Source organism: Lagenorhynchus albirostris, chromosome 2, assembly GCF_949774975.1.
Source record: "Lagenorhynchus albirostris chromosome 2, mLagAlb1.1, whole genome shotgun sequence".
NCBI classification, from domain to species: Eukaryota; Metazoa; Chordata; class Mammalia; order Artiodactyla; family Delphinidae; genus Lagenorhynchus; species Lagenorhynchus albirostris.
The window spans coordinates 148,614,621-148,641,247 of record NC_083096.1 but is presented as its reverse complement, the minus strand read 5'-3'; the positions used below and the strand labels follow the sequence as shown (position 1 = coordinate 148,641,247).

General features: G+C 39.6%; 1 protein-coding gene and 1 non-coding gene across 6 annotated transcripts in view; both read right to left on the bottom strand.

Annotated features, from left to right (window-relative positions):
- The window catches only part of IPP (intracisternal A particle-promoted polypeptide), a 40,431-nt gene extending 32,945 nt beyond the window's left edge, over positions 1–7,486 (bottom strand). For 3 of the 5 annotated variants that reach the window (XM_060140166.1, XM_060140168.1, XM_060140169.1), the window contains exons 1-2: positions 7,110–7,486; positions 4,134–4,471 (exon numbers count right to left, since the gene is read on the bottom strand). In XM_060140166.1, coding sequence (XP_059996149.1) covers positions 4,134–4,425 — 292 coding nt within the window. In that variant the 5' untranslated portion in view covers positions 4,426–4,471; positions 7,110–7,486. Of the gene's footprint in view, positions 1–4,133; positions 4,472–6,822 lie in introns of all 5 variants that reach the window. The other 2 variants (XM_060140167.1, XM_060140171.1) reach the window with 2 other exon arrangements.
- Positions 7,487–10,906: 3,420 nt separating this feature from the next.
- On the bottom strand, positions 10,907–10,979 carry TRNAG-UCC (transfer RNA glycine (anticodon UCC)). Its single transcript has one exon. It is a non-coding gene; the product is annotated as a tRNA-Gly (tRNA).
- Positions 10,980–26,627: the final 15,648 nt, after the last annotated feature.

Here is a 26,627-nt window from a genome sequence, read left to right as displayed (position 1 = left end):
GAATGGACTCTTGAGGACACGGGGAGGGGGAAGGGTAAACTGGGACAAAGTGAGAGAGTAGCATTGACATATATACACTACCAAATGTAAAATAGATAGCTGGTGGGAAGCAACTGCATCTCACGGGGAGATAAGCTCAGGGCTTTGTGACCACCTAGAGGGGTGGGATAGGGAGGGTGGGAGGGAGACGCAAGACGGAGGGGATATGGGGATATATGTATACATATAGTTGATTCACTTTGTTATACAGCAGAAACTAACACAACACTGTAAAGCAATTATACTCCAAAAAAGATGTTAAAAATAAATAAATAAAATAAAATTCTAGCTCTACCCCAGCAGTATGAACTTCACCTTATGAAATCTAAATATACTTTCTGAGGGTTTAAAAACAAAAGTATTTTTACATTTATTAAAATTTATCTCATCTAACCTTCACATGAATTAAAAAGTGCTATTATCCCCAGTTTATGAATAAGGAGAATGAGGCTCTCACAAGCTCATTTCTATTTTTTAAGTACCTACTTTACATTACCTATAAAACTCTGTAAAGGCACAGGCCACACCTGTCTTGTTTACTATCATATCCCCAGTGCCTAGCTCAAAAAATATATTCACATATATATTGAAAGAATGAATGAATAATTGACTAAAGTTAAATGAAATGCTTTGTATCACACAGCTAGTTAGTGGCAGAGCTAGATCACAAACCCAGGTCATTTGATTTTAAGTGAAGTGCGTAAAAATCTATGGTGAGAAGAATCTGTTAAGACCTATTAGAATTGTTATCGGTTAATAAAGAATGTCCAGAGGAGGACTTCCCTGGTGGCGCAGTGGTTGGGAATCTGCCTGCCAATGCAGGGGACACAGGCTCGAGCCCTGGTCCGGGAAGATCCCACATGCCATGGAGCAACTAAACCCATGCGCCACAACTACTGAGCCTGTGGTCTAGAGCCCACAAGCCACAACTACTGAGCCCACGTGCCACAGCTACTGAAGCCCGCATGCCTAGAGCCCGTGCTCCGCAACAAGAGAAGCCACCGCAGTGAGAAGCCTGCGTACCGTGGTGAAGAGTGGCCCCCGCTCACCGCAACTAGAGAACAGCCTGTGCCAGCAAAGACCCAACACAGCCATAATTAATTAATTAATTTAAAAAAATGTCCAGAGGAGAGATTAATAGAATAACAGGTTTTGCTGCCCCATCCCAAAAAAGGAAATGCTATTACAATGAAAATCAAAGATCATGTTTTTAAAGAACTAATTGTATCAAAGATTACAAAGTTCCCTGTCCAATAAATACCCAATATTCATTTTCATTTAATCCCTACTAACAGAACCTTGATTTTGTTGTGAGTGGCAATTGTGTCCTGCTGAAAATTAAATTTCTCATCCTCCCTTGCAGATGGGGGTGAATTTTTTTTTTTTTTGCGGTACGTGGGCCTCTCACTGTTGGGGCCTCTCCCATTGCAGAGCACAGGCTCCGTACGCGCAGGCTCAGCGGCCATGGCTCACGGGCCCAGCCGCTCTGTGGCATGTGGGACCTTCCCGGACCGGGGCACGAACCCGTGTCCCCTGCATCAGCAGGCGGACTCCCAACCACTGCGCCACCAGGGAAGCCCTGGGGGTGAATTTTTGACTGAGTTTGGCCAACTTGATACAGATAGTTATTGGGGAGGGCTACCAGAAAAGCTTAAAAAGGGATAGACTCAGCCGGCAGGTCCTTTTACCTTTTCCTCTTCTGCCTTCCACTGGCTAAAGTTCACTGATCATGAGATTAGAAGCTACAAGCTATAGATGGTGGAGCAAAATGTTGGAAGAATAACGGGCTACTAATGACATAAAGAAGCCACCATACCAGCCTTGGGATGGCTTCTATGGATTCATTTTTGTTGGAAAAATAAACTCCTGTCTTGTTATTTTATATCTTTTACTAGGGGCCAAATGCTGTTCTTTACTGTTAACCAATTTTACCTTAAATGTCAATATTCTACAACGTTATTATCCCCCAGATATGCTCAGTAGCTTTTATTTCTCTAGGTTTTACTATTTTTATTCCTTTGATGGAAGTGCTAATCATCAGCTATATGGAGATGATGCCATGAACATTCTCTTTCACTAGATATCTCTTGTTGCTACCGTCAGACAGCAGAGGCAGAATAAGCAACTTGTGGAACTTCTTCTGTTTTTATGTTGTTTGACACTAATTGCATTGGATTAATCTGTATTAATTTATACTTTGCAAATAAGAGAAGCAGGGGCATTTATGAAATAGTTTAATCAGCTCACATAAGTCACTTAGAAAAGTGAGGTCAAGAACCCCTCAATGTTAATCTGTACACTAGTCAATAGGCAGAGCTGCACTGCTTTCAGCAGATAAAAGATAATCATTTTTATTTTTTTAATTTATTTTTTTAACGTGATAATCATTTTTACAATCGTAAATTAAAAGCTATTTTCTGAAAATTTCCAAAAAGGAATATGAAACTACACAAAGAAAAGAAATCACCTTGGGACTTCAGTGGTGGCGTAGTGGTTGAGAATCCGCTTGCCAATACAGGGGACACGGGTTAGAGCCCTGGTTTCGTCATTTTCCAGGTTTAAATAACATGCTTTAAGTAAACAATACTTTATCAGGCCATATCCCACCAAGTAGTCCTTTAAGGAGAGCAAGGTATATTCTCAAAACTAGAGTGTAAACAAACACAGTCTTTGTTTTCAAACATTTTTTCCTGATTATAAGAGTAATATATATTCACTACAGAAAAAAACTTTAGGGACTTCCCTGGTGGCGCAGTGATTAAGAAACCACCTGTCAACAATGCAGGGGACATGGGTTCGATCCCTGGTCCGGGAAGATCCCACATGACGCGGAGCAACTAAGCCTGTGCGCCACAGCTACTGAGCCTGCTCTCTAGAGCCCGCGAGCCACGACTACTGAAGCCCACGTGCCTAGAGCCCGTGCTCCGCAACAAGAGAAGCCACCACAATGAGAAGCCCGCGCACCACAACGAAGAGTAGCTCCTGCTCCCCACAACTAGAGAAAGCCAGCGCACAGCAACGAAGACCGAATGCAGCTAAAAATAAAATAAAAAATTAAATCTTTTAAAAAAACTAAAACAAAATAACTTTAAGGCAGAAAAGCACAAAAATGAAAATCACATTTTCCCATACACATACACTTTTTTTTTTTGGCCGCACTGCACGACTTGTGGGAAGTGTGGAGTCCTAAAGACAGGACCACCAGGAAATCCCTATATTAACATTAATACTTTAGTGTATCTCTTTCAAATCTTTTTTCCATGTATATTTATGTTACATATAAGACATATTTTACACTATGGTTTTTGTGTACATTTTATAATGTATTAAAACTCTTCAAAAACATTTTAAAAATAAAAGTTTGTTTAAATTAATACATGCTGATTATAGACATATTGAGGAAAAAACAAAAAAAAGGGAAAAATAAGAATCTTCCGTATTCCATCATTTAGAGATAAACGCTTATAAATATTCTAGTCTCTTTCTGTGCACAAATACACAAATGAATTTTTTTTTTTACAAAATTGTGGTGATACTTATATCCAGATTTTTTTCACTTAATATATTGCAAACATTCTTCCATGAGAATGTATATGTGTGTGTACATATATACAAATATAATTTGTGAGAACTAAAAATTATTCCATTATATATACATGTACCATAATTTATTTAACCATATAACCTACTGCGGGACAATCAAACTGTATTCCATTATATACTATTATAAATAATGTTACAATAAATGTAAATATTTGCCTGTATCACTAATTAATTCCTTAGGATTCCCAGAAAAGGAATACTGGGTCAAAAGATATGAACTTTTTGTTTTGTTTTGATTTTTTTGGCCATGCCATGCAGCATTCAGGGATCTTAGTTCCCCGACCAGGGACTGAACCCGAGCCCCCTGCAGTGGAAGGCGAAGTCTTAACAACAACTGGACCACCAGGCAAGTCCCGATATGAAGTTTTTGAAGGCTCATAATAACATATTGTTAAATCACTTTCTATATGTTAGATCAAGTTATATTCCCATAGCAGAACGTGAGTGATTGCATCATTCTTCACTCAAAGCTACAAGTTCACTTAACATACCTGTGTAAATGAAATCTAGAAGTATTTGAAAGATTCCAGCTTCAATTCCTAGAATCTGTACAACATCTTTTGAGGACTCTTTCATTCCTCCAGCGAACAAAGCTGCAAAGTAAGGACTACTGGCAGCCAAAACCAGCCGATGAACTTTGAAAGTTTCCTTTCCAACTTGCAGCTGCACATCACAGAAATGCTGTCCATTTCTCATTTTATTGATCTGGGCCAAGATGAGTTGAGCATGTTTATCTGATGAAAAAGGACTATCACCAGCCTTGGCACAGCCCTCATTAGCCATGATGATGACAGATTAATTAAAAGGACTGTTGCCCATAATCTGGTCCCTGAAAAAAAAAAACCAAAGAGACCAAACAATGTATTTTTGTGTTTAACATGTCTTCTATTCATACACGTATGAAACATTCTCTATCCTCAAGGAGCTTACAATCTATTTAGGGACATAAAAACACATATGAAACAAATAAGGGCTAAATTGTGTGGTACTATTTCTAACAGGGTTTCAAAGAAGGGAATAAATAATGGGGCCTAAAATAATTAGATGGCGCTTCACAGCAGAAATGGAACCTGAACTGGACACTGAGTGACAGTGTATTAAGATATGAGGAGAGGGCATAAACCCTTTTGGGTGGAGTAAAGAAAATGAGGAAAGGCACAAAGATATAAAGATATTTTTGTACACTGCAGTAAGGAAGCACACATGGCAGCCAAAATGAACTTTCAAAAAACAACTGTGATCAGGCCAACTGTCTGCTTAAGATCCTTCAATTTGTACACTTCCCTTAGCACACAAAGCCCTTCAAATTTCACCTCTACCTATCCAGTCCTACCTCCTATAATCCTTTGAACTTAATACTCCAACAAAACCTAACAATTTGCAGTTCTCTAAACACATCTCTTTCATGGCACCCTTCCCCCTCCTTTTCTTTCTGGATCTTTGTTATAAATCAAGACTGTTCAAACTTACTTTCCTCCAGGAAATCTTCCCTGTTCCTCTTTCCTCTGGGTTTGGTGCTCACCCTAACCTTACCTATTTTACAGTATATTATCACATTCTACCTTGTCAGACATTTTACCACCCTACTCCCTACACGGACACACAGACACAACAAACACACACACACTCTGAAAGTTCTCTGAAAGACAACTCCTTAGGGACTATCTTTCATAGCTGTAGCACCAGTATCTAACATATCTTGTTTTCAAATGTTTGTGAAATAAATGAGCACAAAGAAATAACAATAATAGCTTAGGCTGTTTTTGTTTAATTCTGATAACTTTTCCACACATTATGCCAATTGTAATTCTCACAATAATTAAGAGGCTGGAAGAAAAAGATATTGTTATTTGAAATAAGAGAAGGAAACTGAAGCTCAGTTTCCCAAGGTCACAGAGTTAGTATAATGACAGTCCTGGTATTTAAACCCAGGTCTTCTCACTCTAAATCCTGGGTTTTCCCCATCATATCATGTGCATATAGAGAAGGAGCTTTGAAACCCAAGCATAGCAACATGAACCTTTACAGGGTTATGGAGAATAAACATGACAATAGTCATGTTTCAGAACTGTTATTTGAGCTTTCAGAGGATGAGCTAAGAGGTAGCAAAGTCTTAGAAAACAGCCTTCCAGCTTTAACAATGAGAATCAAAGGGATAAATCTAAGTTACTTTTTGAATAAAGAAACCATGAGATCCAGTAATATAAGAGATATGGAGATGAAGCACAGGGGAAATCTAAGATGACTAAGGTATTTAGGCATCAAGGAAAATTAGTAATAAGACTGACAGAAATGGTGTGACCTGATGTTAAAGAAAAGGGGGGGCTAAATTTATAGCATTCAGTCAAACTTATTAAAGTAAAAATAACTAAGCTGATTATCACGATTATCTAGGAATTAACTTATTGAGAAATTTTATTGAAAAGTTCCGAGGTAGCTGCTAAAACTTCACATCAGCATCAACATAAATGTCAACATATTACATTTAACTGGCATATAAAAGCAAACAGTGTATTTGTCTCTACATAGAAATTTGACCTGCAGATATTATTAAACATGGCATGGCTGTCAGGCTTTCTTCTGTTTTAGATTTCTTCCTATCAGCAGATTTTGGACCCAACTGGTTTGTTTAATTACAAGGTACCTCCTCTGCCCCCAACTTCAGGGCATCAAGCACAGCTACTGAACTAAAATGCTGCCTCCTGCTACAAAAAAGTTACTGAATTATCCATCCACTCTGGCAGCCGACAGCAGAAATCCTACTCTATTACTACTACGCTTCTTAGTAACTGCTGATACTATCCCACTGCCACTGGAGTACTTCATTCCAAAAGGCGGCACGTGGTATGACCCTATTTCCAAAAGGAAAGAGCATAATTCAGGGACATCGCATACGGATGTAAGGGACGTGCCCCAAGAGACACAAACTTGAAAGGCAGATTATTTAGGAAACGGTGGAGACGCCCAGAGGAAGTAAAGAGGACCTATGTTTAGTGGCCTCGAAGTCACTGCTGCGAGGATCTGGAAGCTGCTTCATTCAGCAAAGCGTGTCAGAAAGAATCCCAGGACTAGCAAGCGTCAAAAAAAATGAGGCTCTTTGTGCTTGACTTGGGGGCTGGACCTGGAGAGCTACCCCTAAGCTGCTGCGACACTAAAGGCAGATAAACATTCCGGTGCTACCTAAACGGCAGGGAAGACATCTCAAATACTTCTGGTGACAACAGACGGGCCGGAACTCGGCCTCGGATTCCCCAGTGGGGGCGGGGAGAAGAGAGGCAGGAAGGGACCGGACTAGACGACGTTCTGGGCGAAAACACTTCGATTATTAGAGGCACGCCTGAACGGCAGGAGGAAGCCGGTTCCTGAGGCTCCTCGCACTCTCCTCAAGGATCCCGAGAGCCGGAGAGAGCCGAGGAGAAAATTCCCAATCCCGTCATAGGCGCCCCCGGGACGCAGGCCCTTCTTACCCGCCGCTTCCCCTTCCCGCTGGCGCCCGCTCAGGCTCTGCGTGCGCAGCCGCGATAAGCTAGCGCACAGACGGGGCGGGGAAAGCCCGGCGGGGTGACAAGGCGCGGGTGACTGGGCAGTGCGGATCGTTGAGGGCTTGAGGCGAGGCCCGGCCGGCTGAGGGGGCCTCTCCGCTCCGCTGGCAGGGCGGGTTTGCGCGTGCGCTCTGCTCTTTCGTTCACGGAGAGCGGCGGCTCTCGGTGCCGGGCTGCTGCGGCGCTGGGCTCGTGCTTGATTCCCGGCGGGCAATGGCCTTTGGCCAGTTTAAGCTCCCGCCTTCTGGGGCTGGCCGGCTTGCCGTTTCCACGCCGCCTACCCTCTCTCGATTCTTGTGGCGTCTCAGGCAGCCAGCGAGCCTCAGTGCTAATGAAAGAGTCGGGATCTCCTCTCCTCACGCAGCCTATGACGCTGCTCCCCAGGAAGTCAACAACTGGCTGGCTAAACGGCTTGCAGTTTGCACCTCCAGGCCCATCCATCCTTCCAAGCTCCTGACTGCCCCACGGAGGGAACACACAGAGTAGAATTCAATGTTACCCACACCCAAGATCTGGACAAAGTCATTTCTGCAGTGAAAGGAATTGCAGGTGTATATGTCACTTCTTTTTCTGCTAGGTACAATATATTTTCCTCTTTTTCGTGTGTATTAATTTGTAAGAATCTTTCTTACAAATTCTATAACACTGTTATTTAAGTTTACAACAAATCATTTTCCTAGGTCGGTTTACAAAGCAGCATACTTCTCATTTGCATGTGGGTCACTGAGGAGGAGAACTATGGGATTTTTTCAAAACAATAAAGATGGTGAGTAGCGCACACACAGACACACACAAAAAAACACTCCCACATCACCGCAACCCTCACGCAGGGCTGGGCGCTTCTCTGTTCCTTACCATTCACTCAGATCACTTTGAGTCTCTGCCTGACTGAGCCCCGCGCTATGAGTGGATGTCTACTTTGAGTGAAGGGACAACTCAAAACGTCCAGTTATTTAAACTGTTGAACCTCATAATATGGCACATTTAAAAATGGCTTTCAAACTTTCGGACCCCAGCTCACAGTGAGCAAAAACATTCTACATCAAACCGGATACCACATACCTACCACACAGATAGATATACACATCTGAAACAAAAATTTCACAAAACTCTTGTTGGGGAGGGAGAAATTTCCCCCTCTACTCATCTTGATTTCTTGTGTCTGGACTAATAATAAAATTGACACAAGACAGTTTAACAGGAAAAAAAAGAAAATTTAGTTGTTCACAAGGAGGACTCATAGAAAGGGGCTTAAGAAGTGGCCAAAGCAGACAGGTTTTATATATTTAAACAGAGAAACAATCAATTTATGAAGAATTGACAGGACAAAGAAACTAGGTTTTGGGAGTTCAATTAGCGAAGAATCTAAACAGTTTGGGCTTGGGGTAGTAAATGGGAGGAAGTAACAAGGTTTGTTTATACAGGCTTGTTGACCTGAATTCCCTATCTCTGGAGATAAGAGTGTCCTTCTACCTCCAAATGCAGGGAGTGCACCTTTCACGTGAGAGATTTATTTCCTGCTTTCAGGGAGATAGAAAGGAGGGTTAGAGTGTCTCTCTTGCGTTGGCCATCTCTTAAGTTACTTTAATTCAAAAAAATTGGGACTTCCCTGGTGGTGCAGTGGTTAAGAATCCGCCTGCCAATGCAGGGGACACGGGTTTGAGCCCTGGTCCGGGAAGATCCCACATGCCACAGAGCAGCTAAGCCCATGCACCACAACTACTGAGCCTGTGCTCTAGAGCACGTGAGCCACAACTACTGAGCCTGCATGCCAAAACTACTGAAGCCTGTGCGCCTAGAGCCGGTGCTCCACAGCAAGAGAAGCCACTGCGATGAGAAGCCCACGCACTGCAGCGAAGAGTAGCCCCAGCTCACCTCAACTAGAGAAAGCCCACCTACAGCAACGAAGACCCAACGTGGCCAAAAATAAATAAATAAAATAAATTTAAAAAAAAAGATCAATATGCCATTGAGGTACATTTTGGGGCAACCTACCCTGGGCCCCAACACTTATTTATATTTACTACCAGCAATGCAGTAAATTTCTATTGCTTCTTTTTGATTTCATTACCAAAAAAATGCTGAAAGGGAACTGTTGTAAGGAAAAATTGTCAAAGACTTGGAAATGAGCAAAAGAAATTACTTTTCAGTGTAAGCCTGGGCATTGTCTAGCAGACACTGGAAGGATTTGAATGCATAGGGATGTCTTTCTGTTGACTAAGATCCTTTACAAGAAAACTGGTAGTATTTAGAATAATTCTTGTCCACGTCGAAGAAAAGATACCCCCAAACATTACATTTTATTGACCTATAGGGTATTAAACCACTTTGCCTCTGTTAGCGAATTCATTTCAATATTCTTGTTTCTTAGCAAATTCGTACAACTTTCCTGTAACATTTTACTGGCTCACTCATTAATTAACGAGATAAATAACATTTTGACGTGTTTATTTTATATTCCTATGAATATAGGTTTATATTCATTTTATATTTGGTTTACCTTTCAGAAAATTATACCTCAGCACCACTAAAATTAATTTCACAATTTACTATTGTATTGCACCTAGCAATATGAAAACCGGTGCTTAGAGCATATACCTAGGAGCAGAACTGCTGGAACATAGGATATGTGCATCTTCAATTTCATTAGAAAATACTTCTTTTCCAAACTCATTTTTCCAGTTTACATTTCCACCAGCAGCAAATGAGAGTTGCCTGGCTTCACATCCTTGCCAACACCTAGTATCATCAGATGTTTCAATTTTGTATAATCTGATGAGTGTAAAATGGTATTTTATTTTTATTATAATTTACATTCCCTGATTATTAATGAAATCAGGCAGTAAAAAGATGTTTATAAGCTGCTATGGACTGAATTTTGTCCCCCCACAACTTGTATGTTGAAGCCCTAATTCCCAATGTGATGATATTTGGAGGTGGGGCTTGAGGGAGTTAATTAGGATTAGATGAGATCATGAGGATGGGGCCCTCATGATGGGATTAGTGCCCTTATAAGAAGAGACACCAGAGCATGCTTGCTCTCCCTCACTCCACCCACACATGCATGATAGAAGGCCATGTAAGTGTCTAGTGAAAAGGTGGCCAACTAGCCCCCATTTGCATAAAGAAGCAGTCATAAGAGCTCATAGGGAGATGATGGCTGCCTATCACCAAGCCGAGAGAGAGAAGCCGCAGAATGAAACCTACCTGGCTGGCAACTTGATCTTGGATTTTCCAGTCTCCAGAACTGTGAGAAATAAACTTCTGTTGTTTAAGCCAAGGGTCTGCAACCCCTGGTCCGTGGAGTGGTACCGGTCCACAGCTTGTTAGGAACCTGGCTGCACAGCAGGAGGTGGGCACTGAGGAGCAAAGCTTCATCTGCTGCTCCCCATCGCTCGCATTACTGCCTGAACCATCTTCCCTCCCACCCCCGTGGAAAAGTTGTCTTCCACAAAACCAGTCCCTGGTGCCAAAAAGGTTAGAGACCACTGATTTAAATGACCCAGTCTGTGGAATTTTGTTATGGCAGTCAAAGCAAACTAATACATAGGCCAGTTAAGTTTCCTTTTGTGTAGAATGGCTATACATGTGTTTTGCCCAGTTTTCCATTGAATTTTTAGTTTCTTATTTAGGATGTTTTTTGATTATATATGTTGCCAATTTTTTATTCATTATCTCTCTCTTTTTTTTTTGGCCGCACTGTGCGGCTTGTGGGATCTTAGTTCCCTGACCAGGGATTGAACCTGTGCCCCCTGCGATGGAAGCACAGAGTCCTAACCACTGGACCACCAGGGAATTTCCTTCATTGTCTCTTTTAATGAACAAAAATTTATAATTTTACCAGTGTATTAGTCTATTTATTTATGTTTTGCACTTTTGGTATATTGCCTAAGAAATTCTTCTCCTCCCCAATGTTATAAAGATATTATATTATATTTTCTTCTAAAAGTGTTATAATGTCTCTTTTCACATTTACTTCTTTAAGTCACTAGGAATTAATTTTTGAGTGTGGATTGGGATAGGGATCCAGTTTTTTTCCCCATATGAATAACTAATTGTCACAACATTATTTACTGAATATTTCATACTTCCTCACTAATCTTCAATGCTAGCTCTTTCCCATTTTATGTTTCCTTTTGGGCTGGAATCAGTTCTCTATTCAGTTACATTGGTCTATTTGTACATGCCCTGCTGCTTTAATTACTATACTTTTGTAATGGGTCTTGATATCTGGTAGAATAAGTTTCCCTGTCTTGTTCTTCTTCAGTGGTGTCTTGGCTATTCTTGGAACACCTGGTTCTTCCACATAGATTTTAGAACCAACCTGTCAAGTTTCACACACAAATACCTACAAGGGGGGAAGGAGAGGTTCTATTAATATTTCAATAAACCTATAGGACAATTTGGAGAGAATTAACACCTTCATAATATTGAATACTTTTATCCATTAATAAAATTAAATTTTAGAAAAGTTTAAAGTTTTATATTTTTATTCATAAGGGTCTTATATATCTTTTATTAACTTTATTCCTGAGTACTTTCTCTTTGTACTATTATAAATAATATCTTTTTAAGAATTACATTTTGTTTGTTGGGGTACTTCTGTGTGTTGATTTTATGGACAACAACATTACTTAATTCACTTATTAATTAAAAAATTATCCATAGGGGCTTTGGGATTTTTCTGTGTAAATAATCATATCATCTGCACATATGACAGTTTTGCTTCTTTTTTTCCAAACCTTATACTTTATGTTTATTTTTCTTGTCTTACTCAGCTAGCTAAGATCTCTAGTGTGAGGTTGACTGCAGATGCAGAGTAGTGTAGGAATTAATGCATAGACTTTGGAGCCAAATGCCTAAGTACAAAATCTAGCCCTGCCACTGAGTCCTTAAGCAATCTATTTAACTTTTCTTGAAACTCAGATTTCTCAAGTTAAGCTATGCCTAATTATTGTACTTCATATCATTGTTGTAAGGATTAATTTAACATATATACAGCAGTTAGTATCTGGCAACTGTTAGCACTTTAAAATTATTAATAAAACAAAAATAGTAATAATAGGGACTTCCCTGGTGGTCCAGTGGTTAAAAGTGCACGCTTCCATTGCAGGGGACTCAGGTTCAATCCCTGTTCAGGGAACTAAGATCCCTCATGCCATGTGGCGTGGCCAAAAAATTAAAAACATTCGTTTTAATTTTTTAAAAAAGTAATAATAAATCAAGTATCCTTACACAGGTCCTGATTTTAAATAATATTTTACTATTAAATATAATGTTTGCTGTGGGTTATTTTTTGGTAGGCTTATTTTTATCAGGTAGTTCCCTTCAAATCCATCTACAACTACTACAATTAGTACTACTACAACTGATAGCGATGATAATACTGAACACATATGGTATTTGTTATGCTTTTAATCCCTAAATTTATTGCATCTCCTGAGTATTTCATGAATTGCCTTTTAGCAAACACCTTTTTTGTATCTTTTTTTAAAAACTGAAGTATAGTTGATTTACAATGTTGTGTTAGTTTCAGGTATACGGCAAAGTGATTCTTTCTATGTATATTCTTTTTCAGATTCTTTTCCATTATAGGTTATTATGAGATATTGAATATAGTTCCCTGTGCTATACAGTAGGTCCTTGTTATTTATCTGTTTGATATATAGTAGTGTGTATCTGTTAGTTCCAAACTCCTAATTTATCCCTCCCCCTGCCTTTCCCTTTTGGTAACCACAAGTTTACTTTCTATGTCTATGAGTCTGTTTCTTTTTTGTAAATAAGTTCATTTGTATCACTTTTTTTTAGATTCCACATATAAGTAATATCATGTGATATATGTCTTTCTCTGACTGACTTCACTTTAGTATGATAATTTCTAGGTCCATCCACATTGCTGCAAATGACATTATTTCATTCTTTTTTATGGCTGAGTAATATTTTATATACATATAATGGAATATATATATACTCCATTGAAATATATAGATATATATATTACATCTTCTTTATCCATTCATCTGTTGATGGACACTTAGGTTGCTCGCATGTCTTGGCTATTGTAAATAGTGGTGCTATGAATTCTGTACCTGTTTAGATGATCATATGATTTTTCTTCTTTAGCCCGTTAATGTGCTAAATTGCATTAATAGGTTTTTTAATGCTAAAATAATCTTCATTTCTGATGCAAATTTCACTTGGTCCTCGTGTGTTTATCATTAACTTAACATTGCTGGATTTACTTTGCTAACGCTTTTTAAAAATATATTTATTTATTTATTTGGCTGCACCAGGTCTTAGTTGCAGCATCTGGGATCTTTGTTGTGGCATGTGGACTCTTAGTTGCGGCATGCATGTGAGATCTAGTTCCCTGACCAAGGATCAAACCCAGGCCCCCTGCATTGGGAGCACAGAATCTTAACCATTGAACCACCAGGGAAATCCTGCTGAGACTTTGCTTAGAATATGTGCATCAATATTCATGAGTGAGCCTAACCTTTAATTTTCCTTTGTTATACTACTCTTTTCTGATTTAAGTATCAATATTATACTAACTAACCCCTGACATGGTTTTAGGAGTGTTTTTCCTTTTTCTTTTTTTTTTTTTCTCTACATGAGTCTGAGTAAGATTGGAATTGAGTAAGATAGAAGCTGTTGAACTTGCCTGTAAAAATATATGGATCTGCTTTTTTCTTTGTGCAAAGATTTTTTTCAATCTCTATCGCATTTTCTCTTTATTCTTGAGCAATTTTGCTAATTTATATTTTTCTATAAATTTGTTCTATTTAATTAAATTTCAAATTCATTCACAGACAATGAAACAACAACATTGTTAACAATATTATCAAATTTTAATCTCTGCTATTATCTATAGTCATGGCTCCTTTTTCATATTTATTTACGAACCTTTTTTCTTGATAAATCCTGCCACAGGTTTCTCAATCTCATTATTCTTTTCAAAGAACTGACTTTTGACTTTGTTGATTCTCTCCACTTTATCTTTGTTTCCTACCTCATTATTTTCTGTTTTTATGTTTATTATTTCCTTATTTTAGCTTTCATTGAATTTATTCTTTTCTTCTTTATCAGTTTAAGTTTTTCATTTGCTTAGTTCCTGACTTTTCAGTCTTTCTTATTTTAAAATATAGGTTTAAGGCTATAAATTTCTGTCTAAATATCGCTTATAATGTAAGCATGAATAGTACCCCTGGGAGTTAGGTAACAAAGTAGCCCTGTTGGTTATAGATAGAAAAGAGGTAGAACTGACTACTGAAACATTGTTAAATTTCCTGGCAGTAGTGCTTAAAAACTCAGGTTCTGAAATCAGAATGTCTGAGTTGAAAACTTAGACTCTGACTCTTACTAGCTGTGTGACTTTTGGCTAGTTACTTAACTTCTCTATGTTTCAGTTTCTTCATTAGTAAAATGGAATGAATATCTATCTACTTATGGTGGTGTTATAAGTATGAAATGAGTTAATGCATGTAAAGTATTTATGCCATTTTCAGGAATAAACATTACCTCTTACTTTTCTTACATGTCTTTGTTGGTTGGAATGAATGACCATGAATTTAGAGTGGCATCAGTCTACCCAGCTGAATGATTTTTCTTCAGCAGTGCTCCACAACCTGCCTGGGTGCAGAAAATCAACCATTTGAATTGATCTAGGGTTAAGGTTTTGCTAGGTAGGTACTATGAAAAGAAAATCGGTCAAGGACCTTGAGAATGTTAATAAGATAGTGGTTGAATGGACTAGAAGAGTCCTTCTCAGAAGCCACAAGAAACTTGTTCAGTATAGCATGACAACATACTCGAGGCCCCCAGATTAAGTCCTAGGTCTACCATTTGCGGAGATTCTCCTCTTGGTAATTTTCTATTTTTACTGAACTGAGGAAGGAAGAGAAAGGAGTCATGATAGTGAGCTTCACTTACTCACTTATTCAACCAGTGCTTAATGAGGGTCCACAATGTGCCTGGCACTTCAGGTCGTGGCGATATAGCAGTGAACAAAACAAAGTTCTTGCTTTTGTGGGATTACATGCTAGTTGGGGAGGCAGAAAATAAACAAATAAATGAATAAATATTATATGTCAGGGGATGATAAGTGTTATGAAGAAGAATAAAGAAGGATAAGAGAATAGAGAGTGACATATTGAGGAAGGGAGTGCTGTTCTAGACAATGTGATCAGGGACAGCCTTCTAAGAAGATAACATTTGATCAGAGGCCTGCTTGGAGAGAGAGACCATGTAGAGGAGAATTCTAGGCAGATAGAAAAGTAAACACAAAGGTCCTATGGTGAGAATATGCTTAGAATGTTTAAGGAACAAGGAAGCCATTGTTACTAGAGAAACATTAGCAAGGGGGAAGAGGCTCATAGGATATGAAGGCAGATGGGTAGCTAGGAACAGTATCATGTAGTGCTCTGTATGCCAGTAGAAGACCTTTGGCTTTTCTTCTGAGTGAAATAATTATTCTATTTGTTTAGTTTTGTTGTTATTTGTTTTGTTTTGTTTTTTGAATGACAAATGGCTCTCACACATTTCTGTATATAAAACCCCAGTCAAGTTGTTTGACATCAGTCTTTTGAGTCCTTAAAGAACTAGGTGTGCCCAGAGATCTGACTGTTGGCAGTCAGTGGAGGGGACAATAAGGCCAGTTTCTCTGTCTAGCCTAGGTACTCTTCTCCCCTATGTCCAGATCTCTCACCTTTTCTGTTCTCATTGGTTGTAAACTTTAGTCATTATGTCACTTTTGTCTCCAACTAGCCCTGAGAGACCAGGACATACAGATTTGGGGAGTAACTGAGGAAGCAGATTGCAAGGCTAGGTGGATGCGGTCATTGTGAGATGTGGAATTTCAGCAGTTCTAGGTGGCGACCTGAGCCAGGATGAGATCTTGGAAACAGACGGTTGAAGTGGAGTGGAGAAGAAACAGGCATAACTCACCTACTCTTGATAAATGTTTAAAACTAACAACACTTTTTAATTTTTATTTATTTATTTATTTATTTATTTTTGTGGTACGCGGGCCCCTCTCACTGTGTGGCCTCTCCTGTTGCGGAGCACACGCTCCGTTCGCGCAGGCTCAGCGGCCATGGCTCACAGCCCAGCCGCTCCGCGGCATGTGGGATCCTCCTGGACCGGGGCACGAACCCGTGTCCCCTGCATCGGCAGGTGGACTCTCAACTACTGCGCCACCAGGGAAGCCCAACAATTTTTTAAAAAGTCAAGTTTATTGAGGTATAATTTATATACAATAAAATTCACTCTTTTTGACTGTACAGTTCTAAGTTTTCACAAATGTATTGTACTAGTCCAGGTTATCCTTAAAGCCGATGCCAATGTGAGATTAAACATACAAGGTTTTTTGTTGTTTTTTCTGCAGTGCGCAACATGTGGAATTTCCCCAGTCAGGGATCAAACCCATGCCCCCTGTGTTGGAAGTGCAGAATCTTAACCACTGGACCACCAGGGAAGTCCAAGGAGTTTTTTTTTTTTTTTTAGGACAACGCTTGTGATAGTAATGAGAAGGGAGCCAGGCAAGGGTGGGAGAGCTCTCTGATAACAATGCAAGCCTGATCCTGAGTGAAAAGAGAAGGAAAAGAGGTTGGGAGTGTCCTTGAATGCTAGGAAATCTAAGGAAAGATCAGTAAGCAAGGCCTTTGGGAATCTTTGAGCTAAAGTTGACCTTCTAAGGACCTTTCCCCAATAGACCTGCCTTAGTACCCTTGCTGTGCCCAGTTGTTGTCTGACAATAGCCCATTGAAATGTAGCATTGGTTCAAATATGGTGATGGATTTCTGGGTCCAATAGCTAGGGCTTTGGTCAATTATGTTCCCTGTTGTTGAAAGTGTGCAAGGCACACTCATGTGTCCATCACAAGTATAAAGTCATGTACCTGCCACAATCAAAATATAAACTATTTCCAACACCCCATAAACTGACATAACTTTTGAAGTCCTGTTTTCCTTTATTTTCTAACCACAAGTATTTTCATTATCTCCAAAGTCCTTCAGCAAATTGCTTGGTAAATTTCTGGGACCAGTTATCATAGTGGATCTCAACAGCTTAATATATGGTTTCCATTAATAACTGAATTCATCATGCCAAAGCGGCAGCTTTTCACTCCCACTGGGCAGTTCAAGGATCAGAATCTTAGTAATATATAATTATAATATAATATATATAATAATATATAATATACAATCCCTTTTGGTATGGTGAACTCTCACACCAGTTAGTCATTGGCTTCCACAGGGATGAAAGTCATTTAACCTTCCAGACATCCCTGGATGAGACAGCTAATGTCAATTGTCAAGAGAAGTGCAGATGTGGACTTCCCTGGTGCTACAGTGGTTAAGAATCCGCCTGCCAATGCAGGGGACACGGGTTCGAGCCCTGGTCCGGGAAGATCCCACATGCCACAGAGCAACTAAGCCCATGCACCACAACTACTGAGCCTGCACTCTAGAGCCCACCTGACACAACTACTGAGCCTGTGTGCTGCAACTACTGAAGACCGTGCACCCTAGAGCCTGTGCTGTGCAACAAGAGAAGCCACCACAATGAGAAGCTAGCGCACCGCATTGAAGAGTAGCTCCCGCTTGCTGCAACTAGAGAAAGCCCGCACGCAGCAACGAAGACCCAATGTAGCCAAAAATAAATAAATAAAAAAAAAGAGAAGCGCAGATGTGAGCCATTATCAGCCAACAGCCACAGCAGTTGGGGGATGGTTGTACCAGCCTAGTAAAGAAGATCTGCAACATTATCTGCTGTGCCTAGTATCACATTCAATTGTCACAAGGTTCTATCAATCCTATTCTCTCAATATCTCTTGTTATATTCTGATTACCATTGGGTTATCCCACCCTCTTTCATCATTTCTTGTCTGGAAAACTGCAAGCCATCATCATCTCTCACCTGGATTATCACAATAGCATCCTAACCAGTCTCCCTCTTTTAGATCTTGTTCAATTCCAATCCATTCTCTACAGAGCAAGTAAAATGATCCATTTAAAACATAAGGTACCTTTTCATGATAAAAACACACAATAAACTAGGAATAGAAGGGAACTCTGCCTATCTGATAAAGGGCATGTATAAAAACCCCCACAGCTTACAGCATTGATAGTGAAAGACTAAATACTTTCCTCTTAAGATCAGGAATAAGACAAGGATGACTGCTCTCATCCTTTCTATTCGACATTGTGTGGGAGGTTTAACCAGGGAAGTTAAGAAAGAAAAAGAAATAAAAGGCATCCAAGTTGGAAAGGAAGAAGTAAACAGTTTCTATTTGCAGATGACATGATCTTGTATAGAAAATCCTACAGAATCCACACACATACACAAAAACTATTAGAACTAATAATTGAATTTGGTAAGGTTGCTGAATACAAGATCAATGTACAAAAATCAGTTGTATTTCCATGCACTAGAAATGAACAAAATTAAAAAAACAATTTCATTTATAATAGCATCAAGAATGATAAAATACTTAGGAGTAAATTTAACAAAAGAAATGAGTGTAACTGAAACTACAAAACATGGTTGAAAGAAATTGAAGGAGAACCAAGTAAATGGAAAGACATCGTGTGTTCATGGATCATAAAACAATCTGTTAAGATAGCAATGCTCCCCAAATTGATCTCAGATTAAATGAAATCTCTATTAAAAAAAGCCCAGCTGGTTTCTTTGTAGAAACTGACAAGTTGATCCTAAAATTCATATGGAATTCAGGGGACTCAGAATAGCCAAACCAATTTTTAAAAAGAAAACAATGTTGGAGGACTTACATTTACCAATTTCAAAACCTGCTACAAAGCTACAGTAACTAAGACAGTGTGGAGCTGGCATAAGGATAGACATATAGATAAATGAATAGAATTGAGAGTTCAGCGATAAACCCTCACGTCTATGGTCAATTGATTTTCTTTCTTTTTCTTTTTCTTTTTTTTTTTTTTTTGCGTTATGCGGGCCTCTCACTGTTGTGGCCTCTCCCGTTGTGGAGCACAGGCTCCGGGTGCTCAGGCTCAACGGCCATGGCTCACAGGCCCAGCCGCTCCGCGGCATGTGGGATCTTCCTGGACCCGTGTCCCCCGCATCAGCAGGTGGACTCTCAACAACTGCGCCACCAGGGAAGCCCTTTTTTTTCATTTTTTAATGACAATTCTTTTTTTTTTGGCTGCGTTGGGTCTTCATTGACGTGAGCAGGCTTTCTCTAGTTGCGGGGAGCAGGGGCTACTCTTTGTTGTGGTGCGTGGGCTTCTCATTGTGGTAGCTTCTCTTGTTGCAGAGCACAGGCTCTAGGCACATGGGCTTCAGTAGTTGCAGCACGCAGGCTCAGTAGTTGTGGCTCACGGGCTCTAGAGCACAGGCTCGGTAGTTGTGATGCACGAGTTTCATTGCTCCGTGGCATGTGGGATCTTTCCGGACCAGGGATCGAACCCGTGTCCCCTGAATTGGCAGGTGGATTCTTAACCACTGCGCCACCAGGGAAGTCCCTATTGTTTTCTTTCTAATTTTACAAGCAATATATGTTCACTGCAGACAACTAGAAATACATAAAAGCATAAAGTAAAAAATAACAATCACCCATAATCCTCACCCCCCAGAGATAACCACCAAGCACTTAAAAAAAATTATTTATTTATTTTGGCTGCACGGGGTCTTAGTTGTGGCATGTGGGATCTTTAGTTGCAGCATGCAGACTCTTAGTTGCAGCACACATGCAGGATCTAGTTCCCCGACCAGGGATTGAACCCGGGCCCCCTGCACTGGGAGTGCGGAGTCCTACCCACTGGACCACCAGGAAAGTCCCACCACCTTTAGCATTTTGATGTATATCCTCTCAGTGTCCATGCATTTTATTTTTAATTGAAGTATGTTGTATGGTCAATTGATTTTCAACAGAGATGCCAGGACAATTCAAAGGGAAAAGCAGAGTCTTTTCAACAAATGGTGCAGGACAACTCTTTACTGCACGCAAAAGAATGAAGGTGGACCTCTCCCTCACACCATATACAAAAGTCAGCTCAAAATGGACCAAAGGCATAAATATGAGAGCCAAAACTATAACATTTTAAAAGAAAACATAGGGAATTCCTTGGCGGTCCAGTGGTTAGGACTTAGTGCTTTCAGTGCTGGGGCCCAGGTTCAATTGCTGGTGACAGAACTAAGATCCTGCAAGCCATGCAGCCAAAAAAAAAGAAAGAAAGAAAGAAAAAATAGGCACAAATTTTCATGACTTTGGGTTAGGTAATGGCTTCTTAGATACAACACCAAAAGCACAAGTGGCAAAATAAAAAATAGATAAATTGGACTTCATCAAAATTTAAAACTTTTGTGCTTCAAGTGACACAGTTAAGAAAGTGAAAATAATTAGCAATGATGAGCTTTTCATGTGCCTTTTGGCCACTGTATGCAGATGATGTATTATTGACAGTTTACATAATCCAGATCTATGCATCATGGTGGTGGGTCATGTGGCCCCTTACGAGATCAAGAAGGAATGCTATCTTTTAAGGAGTTGTCTTGTTTATGGTAGGAGAATTTTGCTCTTTAGGTTGAATAAGTCTTTCTGTCATTGGGGGAGATTTGGTGATGCATAATGCAGGTACACAATGCACAGGGTGGGGAGAGAGGAGGCCGAAGTGCAGAGATTTTTTTGTTTAAATTTCTCTTGTCATGCCATAAAAATATGACTTTTATTTCACAGTACATTTTAGTATCATGATGAAATCATAGATTATATATTTGATTTGGTTCAACTCATTGAAGTCATTATTCTTTTCAATACTCAAATTATCCTGTTTTTGGCTAGTGGGAATCACTTTCTAGTTGGCTCCTGTATCATTTTGATGTACCACCAGTAGTCTTTGATAACTTTCTCGCTTTTGGGCACAACAAGATATTTCAGGCTCATCTTGACATTTCTTGTCCCAGGCCTGAGAATCAGCCACTTATCCAAGGACCTCTAGATCCTTTATTTTTATTTATTTATTTATTTTGGCCATGCTGCAGAGCTTGCAGGATCTTAGTTCCCTGACCAGGGATCTAACCCACGCCCTCAGTAGTGAAAGAGCAGAGTCCTAACCACTGGACCACCAGGGAATTCCCTCTAGATCCATTTTAATGAGAAATGGTATTTAGACACCACAATCTTGGTATCAGAGGGAACTAACTGCTACTGTTAGAACATACCTCATTTTTAAAGAAGATCCTGAGTTGTTAGTACATGGTTTGGATAATATCACTGTTCTCCTCACATGGCTATGTTAAAGACTAGAGAATGGAGACTTTCCAATTAAGCAATCTATTTCACATAGCCTGAATTTATTAACCAGAAGCTCACTATTGTTTGTTTTTCTCTTTTTCATTTCTCCTGAGAAATAAAAATTTGAGCTGGAAATGAGGAGTAGCGAAGAAAAGTGTTTTGATAAAAAAGCTTACTTTTAGGTTTCAACAGAAAATTTATTGTAGAATTACCAGAGACAGAGACAAGATGGAATTTCTCATATTAGCCAAAGAAATATATAACCTTGAAATGCAGAGGAGATAGAAGACATCTCAGTGGTTCCTTCAGGAAGAGGGATATGGAAGAAAAGGTGTGTCAGCAAGTTATAGGAAGTACCTACTACTTCATTTTGGTGCCCAGTCCAGAAGTGCTCAATTATTCTGCAGTCATTGCATATACTAATTTGGCAAGCAAATTAATAGAGAATAAAAGAACAGGTGAATAGCCTATTTACACATGAGAATAGAACTGAACTCAAAATTCACAGTCCACCAGTGTCTTTACTTCCCTCAAAACTTAAATCTTCTTGAATCTTGGTTGAGGACTACTCTCCATCTAAAACATGCATTGGTTCTGACCTTTATCTAATACTCATGGATTTATTTTGGTTAAGAAAAGAGATGAATGCTGGCTGAACATTTTGTGATCTGGATTACATTTCCTCTAGGGGTCAGTTTCAGGGCTTCCAGGGAGTTGGGTTTAGCCAGAGAATCACACCTCAAACAGGATGTTTTTCCAACTGGGTCTTTTTTCACAAAGCACTTTTCAAAGACAGTTGCTTATCTCAAAAGCAGTAGTTCGCAACCTTGGCTGCTCATTAGAATAACCTGAGGAGTTTTTAAAATGATACCATGCCTGGGACTTCCCTGGTGGCACAGTGGTTAAGAATCCACCTGCCAATGCAGGGAACATGGGTTCGATTCCTGGTCCGGGAAGATCCCACATGCCGCGGAGCAACTAAGCTTGCGCGCCACAGCTACTGAGCCTGCGCTCTAGAGCCTGTGCTCTGCAACAAGAGAAGCCACCACAATGAGAAGCCCACACACCACAACAGAGTAGCCCCCGCTCACCACAACTAGAGAAAGCCCGCTCGCAGCAACAAAGACCCAATGCAGCCAAAAAATAAATAAATTTAATAAATAAGTAAATAAAATAAAAAATAAAAACCCTTCCCCCGAAAGCCACTGGGGAGTTTGGGTCTTTAAAAATAATAATTCAAAATAAATAAAACAATACTATGCCTAACCCCCAGAGACGCTGATTAAATTGTTTTGGGGTAGGGCACCGGCTTCTTAAGTTCTAAAAAGTCCCAGGTGATTCTAATGTGCAGCTAGGGATGAGAACTACTGTCCTAAACAGAGTAAAAAACCTGAAGGATTTTGGGTTAAAAAAAAAAAGGTACCTTTGATAATAGGGCAAAAAAGTTATACACAGAGGACAGTATATTCCAAACTGTTTGATTATATACTCCATCAGAAAGATATTTTAAGTGTATTCCAAATATAGGTATATTTATTTTTGTGTAAATTATATATAGCACAAGCTATAAAGTTAAAAGATATAAATATGACAATTTTTAAAAAAAGTTTTCACTTCATTATGAATGGTATAAAAAACTCTTTAATTTCTTTCTATAGAGAGTAATGAAAGAGAGTAGGCTTAATTCTTCCTAAAAATCTTGACTGATTACCTTGTGCAGCAGTAATTTGAAGATCTAGTTCTAAGTGTAATTCATTTATATACTTAATTTTAATGTATATTCTAGTTTAAAAAATTAATTAGGAAAAAGATCCATGAGTCCTTTCAGTCCTGACACTAAAAGATGTGAATAACTAAGTGACTGTATTCTCTATCTGTTGCTATGTAACCCATAGCAACAGACAGAGAATACAGTCACAATAGTGTCATGAATTTAGTAACTTAAAACAGCACGCATTTATTATCTCATAGTCCCAGAGAATCAGGAATCAGCGCATGGTTTAGTTGGATCCTCTGTTTCAGGGGCTCACAAAGTTATAATTAGCTTGTTTACCAGGGCTGCCATCTCATCTGAGGCTTGACTGGATAGGGACTCACTTCCAAGCTCGTGTGATTGTTGGCAGCATTCAGTTCCTTGCAGGCTGCTAGACTGAGGGCCTCTGTTTCTGGCTGGCTGTCAACAGGAGGCCACCTCAGCTCTTTGCCAGGTGTTCCTCTCCATATGGCAGCTCACAACATGGCAGCTTGTTTCTTTCAAGTCAGCAAAGGAAAGATACTCTCCAAGTAAGACAGTTACAATCTTAGGTAATGCAATCACATACAGATAACCTTTGCCGTATTCTGTTGGTTAGTAGCAAGTTACAGGTCTACACGCACATTCAAAGGGAAGGGATCATATAAGAGGCAAGGATCATGGAGCCCATCTCAGAGTCTGTCCACCACAGTAACTAAATACCTAAATACACAAGTGAAAGAGGGAAAAGGGAAAGCTATTTTTCATGGTAACAGGTGTCGACTGAAAAAAAATGCACAACCTAAAAGTTGAGAATTATGTTTTATTTGGTGGTTTTTCTAAGGACCTCAACCCTGGGAGGCAGCCTCTCAGATAGCTCTGAGGGACTACTCCAAAGAGGTAAGGGAGGAGCCGGGATATATAGGAGTTTTTGCAACAACGACCAGGTAGTGAAAACATCAAAGATCACTGTTAATTGAAGAAAACCAGATATCTCAAGTAAATGAATTTAGCGCTTTTCTATGTATGGGAAGATGCAAGAGTCTGGGCTCACTGAAATCATTCCTCTGATATTCATCTTAGCTATCTAGAGCCGGTATCCTGTTCTTTCCCATCCTGAGTCCACTCAGAGTGCACCCCTGGGGTGGCTGCAGTGGCTGAGGGCCAGGCAGCAGGGAGCCCGTCTGTCTCCATCCTGAGCTCCCACAGGGCTCACCTTTGGGGGTGGCTGCTGTGACGGCTGCAGCACCCTTTGTTGACTGACAGGGCGGGCAACATTTCTCATTCACACAGGCCAACTTATCAACGTAGAAAGAATAGTAGACAGGAAATCATTATTTTCCAACCACCTTAGCAATAAATGATATAAATAAGAATAATCACTGGAATAAGCATATAAAAATATGTTGGAGAACAGGACATTTACATAGTCTCAAAGTATCTCCTCATAGACTTTTGCTTCCAACCATAATTTAGCCTCTGGCATAAAAAAAATTCTAAAAATCTGAAGAAAATATTTGAAACAACTTTCAGATGTTAGAAAACAGGCAGAACAGGAGAGTTATCCTTGAGAGAAAGGAAACAAATGTGGTGAGTTCTATAATTGCCCCAGCTTACTTCATGGAGTGCATTCCCTGCCACAGTTCAAGGAGGGAGAACCCAGAGTTCAGCATTCTCCCTGAGTTGAGGAGACAAAGTTGAGAATTTGAGGAGGCCAAGTTGGACAGAATTTTCAGGGTAAAGTACCAGAGAGGAGAGAGCAGCACAAAGAAGAAGGAGCTGAAAAGGGTAAGCAATTTGGAGATCTTCAGAAGGTTCTCCTCATGTCTTCGTCTGGGTACTGATCAGTACATGTGCATAAGAAAACTATCCAAGTCTTGGGAAAATAAGTGGAAAAATTCTGGCCTCACTTAGCCTAGAAACGTTTCATGTCCCCCAAAGCCAGAATACATCATCAGGTAGTGTACCCAGAAGAGTATTGCTCACTTGTGTGGCAAAATTAGCCCTAGACTAAAAGTTGCTCTGGTCACAAGTAACAAAGCTTAAAAGCAAGCCTTGAAAGGATCAAACTATTTCTTGGAAAAAAGCTCAAGAATATTTATAGGAATGGAAAAAATATCCAGCACCCAATAATTGACAAAGTTAAGGCATCCAACCAAAAATTACCAGTCATGTAAAGAAGCAAAGAATATAACCTATAATGAGGAGGAAAATCAATCAGTAAGCAACAGATCCAGAAATGACACAAATGATAGAATTAATAGACAAGGACATTAAAATTATTATAAATACATTTTGTATGTTCAAAAAAGTAGAAGGAAGCATGAGCATGTTAAAGAAAAACACAGAAGATATAAAAAAGTCCCAATAAACTTCTAGAGGCAAAAAAAAGAATGAAATGAAAAAAAATACATTAGATGAGATTAACAGCAGATATTGCAAGTCAGTTGACCTGAAGACATAGCGATAGAAAATAGCCAAAAGGAAACACAGAGAGAAAAAAGGCTGGAGAAATAATGGCCACAAGCACAAGCTGGAGATCACAAGAATGCCTTGAAACCCGTGCCAATTCTCATTGTCTCTGACCTCGATGGCATGTGTATCCTGCAGAAACCTTGAACAACACTGTCAACTCATTTGACCTAATTGACATTTATAGAACTCTAAACTCAACAGACTATAGATCAGCAGAATAGATATTGTTTTCAAGTGCACATAGAATATTTACCAAAGTAGACTATATTCTGGGCTTTAAAACAAGTCTCAATAAATGTAAAATGATTCTTATCATATGAAATATGTTCTCTGACCATAAATAAAATTAAATTAGAAATCAATAGAAGGAATGTAGAAAATTCTCTATTTGTTAATTAACACATTTCTAAGTAACACATTGTCCAAAGAACTCAAAAGGGGACTTCCTTGGTGGCGCAGTGGTTAAGAATCTGCCTGCCAATGCAGGGGACATGGGTTCGATTCCTGGTCCGGGAAGATCCCACATGCTGCGGAACAACTAAGCCCATGCGCCACAACTACTGAGCCTGTGCTCTAGAGCCCGCAAGCCACAACTACTGAGCCCACATGCCATAACTACTGAAGCCCATGTGCTGAGAGCCCATGCTCTGCAACAAGAGAAGCCACCGCAATGAGAAGCCCGCGCACCACAACCAAGAGCAGCTCCCAGCTCGTGCGCACAGCAACAAAGACCCAACGCAGCCAAAAATAAATCAATACATAAATCTATAAAAAAAAAAGAACTCAAAAGGGAAATTAGAAAACAATTTGGACTTAATGAAAATGAAAACAGAACATATCAACATGATATCAATACGTGTGAGATACAGGTAAAGCATTCCATATGGGGAAGTTTATAGCATAAATGTGTGTATTAGAAAGAGAAAAGCTCTCAATGACCCAGGCTTCCACCTTAAGAAAGTAG